The sequence below is a fragment of the Lemur catta genome, chromosome 15 (genome assembly GCF_020740605.2).
Source record: "Lemur catta isolate mLemCat1 chromosome 15, mLemCat1.pri, whole genome shotgun sequence".
In the NCBI taxonomy this organism is placed as follows: Eukaryota; Metazoa; Chordata; class Mammalia; order Primates; family Lemuridae; genus Lemur; species Lemur catta.
Window position 1 is genome coordinate 19,198,523 of NC_059142.1, and position 13,582 is coordinate 19,212,104.

The following is a 13,582-nucleotide window of genomic DNA, read 5'->3' on the forward strand; positions in this document are numbered from 1 at the left end:
CGTACGTAGTAGGGTAGGGAGGGAGAGACTAAACAGGTGGTAATGATGGTGGTAAAAAGTGAGGGAAGTAAGGGTGCTGCTTTAGATAGGAAGGTCAAAGAAGCCCTCTCCATAGGAAAAATCTCAGTGAAGTGAGGGAGCTAGAAAGACAGGTGGATATTTGGGCCAAAACGTTCCAGGCAGAGGGAATGTAAGGTAGGCCCTGAGGTTACAAGCGTGTTTGGCTCTTTGAAGGAGCTACAGGGAAACCACTGTGGCTGGAAGTAGAGTCTGCAAGAGAGGTGGGGTAGGTAGAAGATGAGGCAGAGAGGTAGTAGTAACAGGTTATGGAAAGCATGGGGTCCATGTTAGGATTTTGTATTTATTCTAAGTGAGATGAAAAGTCATTGGAGATATTTGAACTGCTATGACTTCCAATTAAAAAAAAAACAACTCTGGCTGCTGTGTGGAGACTAGATTGGGTGATGAGAGTCAGGGTGGAACAGAGACCATTTAGAAGGCTAATGTAGTAATCCAGGCTAGAGATGGTGAGTGAAATTTATTACCTACCTCCAAGAAAGGTTTGGAGGCCCACTTGAGAAAACACTAAAGCCTTTCATAAGACCATTTTACAGTATTGGCCCCCAATATTTGTTAATTCTTTTCCTTTCCTTGGTGTTTGCCCTCAGCTATATTAGGACCATAAGGGAGAGGAAGAGGTTATTAAGTAGATACCAGCATTCACAAGGGAAAGGGTTGTAAGTAGTACCACAGTCACTTGACCTGAACAGAAGACTTTTATTTCTTGAGGCACTGCAGTTGGCACGCTGTTCATTCTGTTATCTCACCCACCAGAGACCTGAAAAGACTGAAGCTGTGCCAGAACTCTTGGATAGCTCTATTCTCATTAAGGCATTCAATCTTCAGTTCTTTCTGCAGTTGCTATCTTAGACAGAGTTTGAGCAGCCCCTCTTACAAAGTATCTTTTCAGCTACCTGATCTTGCAAGCTGGAGCTTTCTGATACTCATCATGGCAACGTAGTTTCACATACCTGAGAGAGCCCTCTAAGGGAAATAAAGAGGTTTTTGTGGTCTTTGTTCAACAATTGAGCCTCCCTCCGAGTCCTTTTTTTGTGATCTAAAACCATAATTTGCCACCTTGATTTCTCAGTTTTGCAATATGGGAAAGGAAGTTCATGTATTTTATTACTGCATTCTACTTATTTGAGGAAAACTTGTTCCTGGTACACAAGGAGTTTGCATTGTTGATAGGACTTCCTTTGCTGCAGAAGACCAAATCAATGTCTGCTTGCTTGGGCTGTGTGTGTCTTATTGGTAAACATCACTAATGAAACCCATGGCATCTTGACACAGTGTCAGGATGGCCTGTGCAAAGAGGGCTGCTGACATCCTGCTATTTACTTGCTTTACTCTCTGAGCAATGCATTTTGTTTTTTCTTTTTTGGGTCCAGCAGGTCTAATTGTATGATAAGCAAAAAGAAGGGTGAATCCCCAGAAATTTACAAACAGAATTTGCTTTAATGGTGGTTAATTGTGCCTCCTCTTACGCTTTGCTCTCCTTCTTCCTTTTAAAAGTGAGTTCATAATAGTGGATCATGAGTCAGACTTTGTGTGCCTTTGCAAGTCGTATGCTGTGCTGCCTTTGAAAACATCTGACTGGCTCCTCAGCCAGGGCTGTAAATGGACTGAGCCAGGCCTTGTGAGGGCCATCTGTCTTCAAGAACTCTGCAACCTTACAGATGCACCTATATTTTCCAATTTTTTGTGTGAACCAGTATTTTCCAGTTTTTATTTCTCTCACCTACATATCTGTGCTGACTGAAATATCATTTTAGCCATAGTGATAGCTAGGAGCAAATTGTTGTAGATAAAGAGCAAATATATTTTCAACCAATATGCAGCTCATTAATGCTTACCTATCTAAATTTGGGTCTTTGCTACTCATATCCAGTATCCCTACTATCTTCTTTGAATGAGTTACCTTGTGTTCCATGACCTTGCTTTTTGTTCATTACAGTGTGAGCCACTGCCCCATGTTGTGTTGATGTCGGTCTGCCATGCTAGCCTGTCTACCAGGGCCAGGTGACCTGTCCTTTCAGCTTCTTTCTCACACGCAGATGAACACTGGACTTCAGAAATGTAAGTAGTTGGGATCCCAGGGAAGGATGTATGATTCTTTGTTTTGTCCTTACATTTCGGCTATCCCAGAGGCACATCTGGGGTATGTTGGCCTCGAATTTTGACAGTTTTCTGATCAGAGAGATTAAATACTATAATTCCCCAGTGTATATCATCTTAATTTTAATCACTGCTGATAGCTTTCTGTTGAGCAACAAAGCTATAAGGAGCTTTACAGAATATGCAGTGTATCACTCTCAAAAAAGGTGTTTCAAGGGCGGGGCATGATGGCTCACACCTGTAATCCCAGCACTTTGGGAAGCTGAGGCAGGAAGATCGCTTGAGCTGGGAATTTGAGATTGCAGTGAACTATGATTGCACCACTGCACTCTAGCCTGGGTGACAGAGGGAGACCCTGTCTCTTTTTAAAAAAAAAAAGTGTTTTAGTTTGAACCCCCACAAGGAATTGAATGAAAACTCATGGTCCAGATTACCTACTATGTCTCCGAAATAAACTATTTACAGTGTTCTGTTGTTTTGAACTCTCTTGAGTACTCTGTACCATGGAAACAAACAGTTCCCTTTGGCTTTGCTTTGCTGTCTGCCTTCTGAGGCAGTGTGACTTCGATTCACAGCAAGTAAAGGAGCTTTTGCCTTCAGAAGGGGTGGTGAGCTGACTTTCTCCGTCTTTCTGGGCATTTTCCTGCTAATATACTTCCCACAAGATTGAGCCTTTGAGAACTGTCTGTTAAGATAGGAATCTAACTGGCTGGAATTGGGGCTTCATACTTCATGTTTTCCCAGATTCCCACCTTTTGTCCCTGTACTACATGATATGCAAGGAAAAGATTCTATTTCTGGTACATTACCATGTATAGTATCTTCAAGTATAAAAACAGCTCTAAATTTGGAATACACCTTGCTTTCAGAGCAAAAAGGGGAAATTAATGAGGCAGCTAGGCTTCCCTTTAATGGAAAGGGTGCTTCAGCACTTTACCTGAATTCTTTATGACGGGTTAACACACCCTTTCTGTAATAGCCAGATAGCAAATAATTTTAGCTTTGTGGGCCATATGGTCTCTGTTGTATCTACTCAGCTCTGCTGTTCTAGGGCAAAGGCAGCCATAGACAGTATGTAAATAAATGAATGAGTCTGTGTTTCAATAAAACATTTTACAAAAGCACACAGCAACTAGACTGGGTGTACAAGCTGTGGTTTGCTGACCTCTGCTCTGTGAGATTATCATCAGAAGTTAATAATGGTCTGGCCTCTTGACTTCATTTCTTTGAGGGAGTGTAAGACTCAGCCTGGCTAGTTCTGGAATTTGGCCAATGAATCCAGCTCTGTGTAATAACAAACCTGCAGGTGACAGTCTTTCTTTTACAGCTGCCTAACACAATAGGCAAGCTCTGTTACACCAGCTTTCTCAGCCCAGCCTTTTTCTTGATAAATGGTGATTGGATGATGAAGTTGTGTGTTCTTTCTGGCCACCCAAATCAGCAATGCTAATGGCATTGTGCCCATTTCTGGGCTTCCAGGGATGCAACTGGAGAGAAAGTATACTTAGAGGCATATACAATAAGATGACAAAGAGAAGCTCACTTTTTTTCTTTTGGGTTCCTTAATATACTCTGACAGCTTTACCCCAAGAGGTGTTATCAAGGAAAGAACCATTTGGGAGGAAAGGCAAATTTCAGCTTTATTTTGGTGCTGACTTTAGAACTCCACTGCCTTCTCCCCAAATAGCCTCTGCCAACCACTGTCCCCAAATCTGGATTTAAGAATTGAAATATCTTTCTTTTCTGGTTTCAGGATCACATATCCTTGTGGGGGGACATGTGTTTGATCTCCTCCAACTCTCTTGTTGCTATCCTTAAATATACCCAAACCTTTGCAGAAGAGAGCTTAATGGTGTTTTTAAACTTAACCTGCTTTCTTCTCTTCTTCCCCAAAATGTGTAAGAAAAAAAAAAATCCTGTCGTGTGACTTATAGCTGTTAGCATCAAACATTTAAGGTGAGATAGAGCATAAGCTGTTTCTTTTGAGAACCAGAAGCCAAGCAGCTGCTCAGAGCCCAGGCCTGTCAACTATAAAGACCTTAAAAACAGTTTTGTAGCCGGGCGCAGTGGCTCACGCCTGTAATCCTAGCACTCTGGGAGGCTGAGGCGGGTGGATTGTTTGAGCTCAGGAGTTCCAGACCAGCCTGAGCGAGAGCGAGACCCCGTCTCTACTAAAAATAGAAAAGAAATTATCTGGACGGCTAAAAATATATATAGAAAAAATTAGCCGGGCACGGTGGCGTATGCCTGTAGTCCCAGCTACTCGGGAGGCTGAGGCAAGAGGATTGCTTGAGCCCAGGAGTTTGAGGTTGCTGTGAGCCAGGCTGATGCCACGGCACTCACTCTAGCCCAGGCAACAGAGCGAGACTCTGTCTCAAAAAAAAAAAAAACAGTTTTGTTACTCTGATATTCAGCCTTTTCCTGTCCCTCATCCCCAGGATGGTTTTGTAATATAAGTTGCTAGAAACACAGAGCCTGGTATCTGGTCGGGTGGTATGGGTCACAAGTGTTTATAGTTTAATATACTCTATATTGTAACAGTCAGCTTGAGGTAGGAGAGGTAGACCCAGGGGTCAGGAGATGGGATATGTGGCTTCTTGGCCCAGCACTGTATGAGTCAGCTGGCTAACATCTTTTCCCTAGCCTTCAGGTGCCACATGTTCAGAATTGTAGGATTGATCCCTTCTCTTTTTCTCTCTTCTCTTCCTTTTCTTTGTGTGTAGGGAAGTGTAATGTGTTTCCTGTCCTAGATGTGTGATTTGCCACAGGGCAGGCTGGAGTAAAGAACATTTTGATCCTGTACTTGGTAGAGAATCACAATTGGGGTTAGGTGGTTGCCCTTCTGGAGCCTTTCTAGAATGTATGTTCTATGATGTGACTTGCTTTGAGTGTCCTCAGCCATTTTGAAACTCTATACTTGTAGATTTTTTTTCCACTGACCTATCTTCTCCCAGTGCCCAGAAAATGTGGTTTGTTTTTTTTTTTTTTGAGACAGAGTCTCACTCTGTTGCCCGGGCTAGAGTGCCGTGGCACAGCAACCTCAGACTCCTGGGCTCAAGCAATCCTACTGCCTCAGCCTCCCGAGTAGCTGGGACTACAGGCATGTGCCACCCTGCCCGGCTAATTTTTTTTTTCTATATATATTTTTAGCTGTCCATATAATTTCTTTCTATTTTTAGTAAGGACGGGGTCTCGCTCTTGCTCAGGCTGGTCTTGAACTCCTGAGCTCAAACGATCCACCCACCTTGGCCTCCCAGGGTGCTAGGATTATAGGTGTGAGCCACCACGCCCGGCCCAGAAAATGTGATTTTGAAATTTTTTCTTTCTTAAACCCCCTTAAGCCTCTGTGGTGTTACTTCCCCACCTCAGGATCAGATACATAGTAATGGCTCAGTAAATATTACTATGTGAATGGCTGAAATAATCAAAGGTCCTTGGTCCTCAAACCTTTTAGAAAACAATTTCTGTGGCAGAGCCGTGGGGTCCTAGGACAAATGCCAAAATTACCTTCTTTTAGTGCTTCTTTATGTGCTTACCTGCCTCCTGGTGGAGGGGCCTGGAAATGGTGAATTGATTCAATGATTGAATAAACTAATAGAAATATAAGAAGTAATAGCTAACATTTATTGAGTTGCTTATGGTACCATGTGCCAGGTACCATATTGAGAGTTTTCACGTATGTTCTCATTCTTTCTTCAATTATTCCATGTGGGAAACTCTCTTATCTTTCTTTTAAGGATGAGGCACAAAGGATTTGTCACTTGCCATTGTCACATGACTTTTCAACAACTGAAAAGACTAGAATTCACACTCAGGTCAGACTCCAACATATATGTTTGAAACATACTGCCTTTGCCTCTCCACCTACAGATACAGGTTCCTGCTCATATGCCACCCAAGTATTCTGACCTTCAAAATAAAAAGATAAACTGGGAAAGGTCTCTGTGGGGCAGACTGGATTCAGGGAAATTTTTTCCCTCCAGTCCCTGGAATAAACAACAGTGTTTTCTGCCACATTTAACTTTCAGGCTCAAGGCCGTGAGGTCCTGTGTTTGGGTTTTCCTTAGTCAGTTTGCTTTGTCCTGTCTGTGGGCAGACTTAGCCATACCTGCTATCCTTGAATAATAACCATCAACAGTGATGGTTCCTATTCACATAGTATTTTCCTGCTCATTGAGTCTCTTGATCTTAGTAATTCTGTGAAGTGGAAGCCCAGACTTCATCCTTGTTGATAAATGAGGCGTGACTGAGGTTTTCAGTAGGCAGATGATGAAGCCAGTACTTGAATCCAGATCTCTCTTTTTTCTAGCTACAGATTCCCTGTTCTCTACACTGCCTATGTCTCTATTAATGACACCATTGGTACAAGGTACCTAATTAAGTTGCTTACAAAGCTGTGGTATCTGTCCTGACCATGGGGGAATATGTTACAGAAGAAAGGTGGCCAGGGTTCCTGTGTTGGGGCTGTGATGAGAAAGTGTTGAGAAAACTTACTGGGGTGTTTTTTTTCTTTTTTCTTTTTAAGGGTTGGGCTTAAGTCTTGTCTGTGTGGTGGATGGTGCTGTATTCCCAGAGTGGGGTCTCTTTTTTTGTTCAATACACCGTACTCATCTCATTCTTGGGATTCTTCCTTAACAAGGATAAGGAAGGTCCGGTGGCCACCCTCCCCACCCTCATTTCACTTTAATTCAGATTAATTTATTTGACTACCCTCTTCACCGTTGTTATCAGTGTAGGCAGGACACAGAGAACAATGTGGGTAAGTGTCCCTTTCCATACTCCTAAATGAGGCCAAGGTACTCTCTTGCCTCTGTTAGAAAATCATCATCCTGAGAGTTGGTACAGACTTGGAACAAAGGAACACTTTTATTCAACAAACTACTGTACCACTCCTCTGTCTCTTATTTGCATTTCAGGGAGAGAAGCCCACCAACATGGAGGTGGGGTAGAAGAAAACCCAGAGGCAGAACTTCATTTCCTACCTGAACTAGAATCCAGCATCCTCTGACTCCCATTATGCAGCTGAGTCCCAGTTGTTTAGTCACATAGTACCTATACAAACAGCACTTACCAAGAATTTACTACATGTTTGCCCTGGGTAAGGCACTGTGCTAGGAGTGTCACATGATTTTGACCAGTCAGACATCTAAGTACAATGGCTGACCAGGGCAGCTTCTATTGGAATCCTGGTGCCTTGAGTTTAGGGACTGTCTCCCAGTGATCCTAGACTTTTTAAATTTGTTTTTGTCCAGGAGAATGTAAGGAGGGTTAGCAAATAGCCCCACTTTATGGTGACTGAAGCCCATTGAGGGTCATTGGCTTATAAAAAACAGCAGAACTCAAACTGCTCTTAAGGGTTTGATGCTCATCACAGGTAGTGCCACCTAGTGGGTGGGAGAAGATTTTGGGCTCTTTGGCCTCCCCTTTCTTCCTGCCCTGCCCTCAGTTGTCACCATCACATTCATCCTTTTTTTTTTTTTTTTTTTTTTTTGAGATAAGGTCTCATTATGTTGTCTAGCCTGGTCTTGAACTCCTGGCCTCAAGCAGTCCTCCCACCTCAGCCTCACTGTGCCCAGCCACATTTCATCCTTTTAAAACCTCCCCCAAATCAGCCATTTTATAAACATTTAATTTATATATGAGCATCTATTCTAGACTCAGTAAATAAAGCAGGCCTTAAATATGTTGGAATATCTACTAACTGTAAGGCATTGTGCCAGCACTTGAAAGCACAGACCTTTTCCTTCCCCTGTGTACCTTTTTTGCTCAGGTCTGCCTTTTTGAGCATGGGACCAAATCTCTCTGCCCTTCCTGGACTTGAGCTTCCTTTTCCTGCTTCCAAGAGCAGCGGTTACTAAGCAGTTACTGCTAGCTAACCAGCAGTGTCACCAAACAACTGTGCCTATTTTCTTCTAACACACTCACTACTAGCGTTCCTCTGTTCTAGTTGATGGCCAGTGATGTGACTTTGAATGGGGTCTCCTTTGGGCCAAGGCCACCTAAGGCTATAAGCTGGCCATTCAGTCAAATTAGTCCTTGGCCTATCCTGACTGCCTTCTGCAAGGAGGGAGGTAGAGAGGGAGTCAGCCAGCTGAGCCTAGGCTCCCAGCCAAGCCACTTTCCTTCTGCTTTAGGCAGTCTGTGTACTTACTCATTCAGCAAGCATTTATTAAGCACCTTTTGTGTATACTCAGGGGAGACTTTCCCTTAGAGAGAGAACAGAACAGAGCCCCCTTGCAGGAGCCTGGCATCCTTAAAGAGCTCTTGTTCTCGGAACCTTTTCCTTTTTGACTGGAAGCCCGACATCCGCTGAGCCCCCTGATGGGAGGCAACCGGAGATGGGAACAAAGAGACTGTTAACATTAATGAGGCGCATTGAGTGGGTATTTCCGCAGTCTCCAAAGGAAGGCAGGTTTTTCCTCTTTCTTTTTGGAAAGTGACAGCTGACATGGACAAAATACAGACTATTTTTGGCTCATAGGGCTTAAAGATGCTTTCTTCTCAATTTGCTCCTTGCTGCCCTGTCATTACTATCATCTCCCACAAGCAAATAAATAAAGCCTTTTGATCTTCACCCAGTCAGGCATAGTGTAAACTATAAACAAAAGTGAACTTACAACACGAGGATGGGGGAGAGATGTTGGCAGCTTATTTCTGTACTTCTGAAAAAGAAGCATCCTGTCCACCGTGCCAGGATACCTACCCAGTGGGCATGGTCCCCAGCTGCCAAGGCACAAGGAAACAAGCCTTGCTGGCCCCTGCAGACTGGAGAGTAGTCACTCTGGGTTCCCTCTTTACCTGAGTGTCATGGCGAAGGGACTGAATGGCCAAGGGTCCTGACAAGCAGCTCTGCTTAGAATCTACTTCAACCCCCAGGCCGGCACGGGCTGGTAGGAACTTAGAGTTCTAGCCTGTGCATTTCTGTGTAGGGGAAGAACTCTTGGTTACCTCTATGAGAACTGGCCAAGTTCTGGATCTCCAAGATATGAGGTGTTGAAAGATGTTTTGCTATTCTCATCTTTAGTTACCTCATTTATAAAATGGGAATCATGATGGTACCTGCCTCCTAAAACAATAATGGGGATGCATTGTGATAGCATATCACTTAGCATAGGCCTATCCTGCTATAAGTACTTACTAAATATTAACATTGCTTGTCATTGTGAGGGCTGAGGCCAGATCTAGAATGAAGGCTATGGATGACAGCTTGGTTATTCCCTCCCCACCCCAGGCCCTCAAAAGGGGAGTCTAGAAGGCTGGTTGGCTTGGCACTGATGAGCTCCCTCTCCCTCTTTGTGCTCTCTTTCCCATTCTCTCTCTCTCTAGGGGACACTACACAGAAAATGAGAACTGCTCACTATCCTACCCCAGCCGAATTGGATGCGTATGCTAAGAAGGTCGCGAACAACCCACTGACTATAAAAATCTTCCCCAACAGTGTGAAGGTTCCCCAGCGGAAACACGTTCGTCGTACTGTGAACGGCCTGGACACATCAGCCCAGCGCTACAGCCCCTACCCGACGCAGGCTGCCACCAAGGCAGGCCTGCTTGCCATTGTCAAAGTGCCAGCCAAAAGCATACTCAAGGACTTTGACGGCACCCGAGCCCGGTTGCTCCCTGAGGCCATCATGAACCCCCCAGTGGCGCCCTATGCTACTGTGGCACCCAGCACTTTAGCCCACCCCCAGGCCCAGGCTCTGGCCCGCCAGCAGGCCCTGCAGCATGCACAGACCCTGGCCCATGCCCCTCCCCAGACGCTGCAGCACCCTCAGGGTATCCCGCCACCCCAGGCGCTGTCCCACCCTCAGAGCCTCCAGCAGCCTCAGGGTCTGGGCCACCCTCAGCCCATGGCCCAAACCCAGGGCTTGGTCCACCCTCAGGCCCTGGCTCACCAGGGTCTCCAGCAACCCCCCAATCCCTTGCTGCACGGAGGCCGGAAGATGCCAGACTCAGATGCCCCCCCGAATGTGACCGTGTCTACCTCAACTATCCCCCTTTCAATGGCGGCCACCCTGCAGCACAGCCAGCCCCCGGACCTGAGCAGCATCGTGCACCAGATCAACCAGTTTTGCCAGACGAGGGCAGGCATCAGCACTACCTCAGTGTGTGAGGGCCAGATCGCCAACCCCAGCCCCATTAGTCGCAGTCTGCTCATCAATGCAAGCACCCGGGTGTCGACCCACAGCGTCCCCACACCAATGCCTTCATGTGTGGTCAATCCCATGGAGCACACCCATGCGGCCACGGCCGCATTACCTGCTACAGGTCCTGTCAACCTGCCTACAGGCATTTCTCGAGCCCCAACTGGCTACCCTAGCGACCTCAAGCCAGTCGCCTGGAACCAGCACCAGCTGGCCCACCTACAACAGATGTGCAGTGAGGCTGGTGGAACGCCAGCCCCTGGCCTGACAGGCAAGCATGCAGCAGGACGCGAGTTGGCAGGGCCTGGCTTTGTGGGCAAGGCCCCTGCCTACCCGCAGGAACTCTGCCTGGCACAGTCCTTTCATCTGAAGCCACCCATGGAAAAGCCGACCCCATCCCCACCGGTCAACGGCCTGGCAGCCCCACTGGCCTACCCCAATGGTCACTATTTCCAACCCCTGTGGAACAACATTCTGCCCACTCCCAATAGCGACAGCTCGGGGTCTCAGGACCTCACCATGCCGTTCCATGGTGGGCAGCCCACAGGTGCACCCCTCGACTGTACGGCAGCTCCTGGGGCCCACTACCGAGCAGGGACCGGGGGCGGTCCAGTGGCAAGCCAGAACAGCTTGATGCAAACAGTGGATTACCTAAGTGGGGATTTCCAGCAGGCCTGCTTCCGAGAACAGAGCCTGGCCATGCTCAGCAAGGCCCACCGAGCCCCTGGCAGCCGAGCCCCTGATCCCACAGATAGTCGTCTTCATATTCAGCACCCGGGGTATAGATAGGTAGCCCTGGTGCCCTCCACATACAACACGTCATACATCACCCTCCTAGGTTTAGTCTTACTTTTAAGTAACTGGATAGTTTTAAAGTTTCACTGCTCCAATGTGATCATTCTTAGATGTCTAAGGGAATTTGGTGATATCTAACTGGGGGCAGAAGGGGTCTTCTCATCTTCCTCTCAAGAAACTTTTGGTTTTAACCCCAACCTAACCCCAATACCAGGCTTTTCTCTCTGCTGTCTGCCTCTCGGTCCTTCCACCTTGGCCATTTCCAACTAGCTTGAACCTCTACCTTTTTTCCTTAGGACTGTGGTGTGGACTGAGGGAAGGGCCCTAGTTGAGGTAGCTGTAGGTGCCCAGGCCCCTAAGCCAGGCCTCCCCCACCCCCTCTGGGACTAAGAAGCCAGACTTCCTAAGTGCTCTGGAAGCTAATTCCTCATTTACCCAAAGATCTCAAAACTGACCCCATCTTTTTCTCCTTCCACTTCCTTTCCATTCTTCAAGGCTTTGTTTTGTATCTACATTGATCCCAGAGCCACTGCACTGTTCTTGTCATGCTCGAATTCAAAGGCATCCTACAGGTATTTGGTCATAGCCTTGAGATATGGGGGGAAAAAAAGATCTATCTTTGTATTGGCATCTTGATTCCTGACTCCCCTTTCTAGACCTAGAGAAACGCAGTCATCCAGCATAACCATGATCCCTTTCTCACTGTTGCCTCTCTCATGACTTACTGCTGTCCTTATCCTGTTCCCTTTCCCCCTCAAAAGAACACTATCTTGCTTAAGGATTTAGGTAGGTAAGTGATGATCACATTGGAGTTTGGGATTAAAAACACCAAAAAAAAAAAAAAAAGTTAAAATGCATTTGGTTCTCTACACTGGCTAAGAATATTGCTCTACACTGTAAGTTTTAAATGTCATGTTTCTGTATGAATGTAGTGTGGGTTTGAGTAGCATTGTGTATGAGTGGCCCCACAGGTACATTCACCCTCTAGTAGTGCAGCCCCTCAGTTTAATGAAGAAAGGAAAAAAAAAAAAACACAAAGCCTTAAGCTCTTTGAATACTTCCTTTACCAAATGAGCATGGTTCTAACAGCTGGAGATGGGCCTACATTGGAAACTGCCCCTTGCCCATTCTTAGAGCATACCCTCATCCACGCCATGCTCAACATGTCTCATTCCCAAGTGACAATTAGTTGGCTAGAAATTCAGCCCTTTTCTGTAACTTTAGATTGTGTTTTGTTGTAAATTTTTGCACCCTTCTTTTGTTAAAGATGCACAATTGGGCTCTCTCTCTTTTTTTTTTTTAAATCTAGCCCTTACCTTTCCTCTTGTCTCTGGGGAATGTGAACTGATGTTCTTATTTAAGATTTTGGGTTTTGTTTACTATATTATCCACTGTTCTTTAGCCAGAAATTCTCTAGTGATCTGAAGCAATGTGACTGAAGACCAGTTTTTAAATTATGTGTTGGCAAGTTGCCTTATATTTAAAAAGACAAAAAAAAAAAAAAAAAAAGGAAAAAAATGCCTGATTGTGTTATGCCAAATGATAGCAACATGAAGTCCTAATTTATTGTTCCCGATTGTTTTCCTGCCGTCTGTGAACACTGGTACCTCCCTGTCCCTCAGCCCTCAGGAGCACCTGCAGCTTCTGGTGTAACACCTTCTCCCAAGGTGTTGGCCACCATCTCACCCAGGGCCCTCTTCCAGTTCCTGCTTCTCTGGGTCAGATTTGAAGAGCACCACTGTCTCCCCTTATCTCTTGCTTGATCTCCAAACCAGATATTCTTGCTGTAATTTTCTCCCCCAATGCCTCTCCCTGAAAGGTGAGCTGCCATTTTAGGAAATTGGACCAGACACCAACTTGGGGGCTTGTGAATTGAACAACCTCAAACCCATCTCTTCCTGTGTAGGGGTGCAAGTCTCTAGAGCTCTCACTCCCACCCCTAGTCTGCATGGAAAATGTACTGTGATTCCCCCGTCCCCAACTACCTTCGCCTTTGGTGTGAGATGTTTCCTAGTTCAACCTGAGTCCCTCTCCTCCCTCTGCCAGCCAACCCCCAACCAGCAATAAGGGTCCAAGCCAGGGCCTCCTGTCCACACTCCCTGCCTCCATCCCACACCACCCCTAGGGAATACCTGGATTCCCCGCTCTATCCACATACTGTAGCATTCATTCTCCATCTCTCTCACCTTCTCACCTGTGGTGGTTTATGGGTGTGATGGGGTTTTTAAGATTATTATAAACCAGTAAAAGAAAAAACAACTCACTTTTTGACCTTGTCCTATTCGTTTAATGCTGTGAATGTTTGATATAATTTTTTCTTAATAAGTTTCTAACTTGTCTCACTTGCTAGAAAGGGAACGATTCCTCATTTTTAAGAGGGGAGCACTATATTCATCCCACCCAGAAGCCCTCCCCAACCTATTATCCCAGACCAGGTGCTGTGTTGATTGTAAGTCATGGGTAGACAG

The 13,582-nt window shown here is 45.7% G+C and overlaps 1 protein-coding gene across 2 annotated transcripts in view; it reads left to right on the plus strand.

Annotated features, from left to right (window-relative positions):
* FAM222B (family with sequence similarity 222 member B) overlaps positions 1-13,377 on the plus strand; it is a 58,131-nt gene extending 44,754 nt beyond the window's left edge. The window contains exons 2-3 of one of the 2 annotated variants that reach the window (XM_045525341.1): positions 2,018-2,139; positions 9,505-13,377. In XM_045525341.1, coding sequence (XP_045381297.1) covers positions 2,058-2,139; positions 9,505-11,108 — 1,686 coding nt within the window. In that variant the 5' untranslated portion in view covers positions 2,018-2,057 and the 3' untranslated portion in view covers positions 11,109-13,377. Of the gene's footprint in view, positions 1-2,017; positions 2,140-5,957; positions 5,994-9,504 lie in introns of those variants that run through there. The other variant, XM_045525342.1, reaches the window with a different exon arrangement.
* Positions 13,378-13,582: the final 205 nt, after the last annotated feature.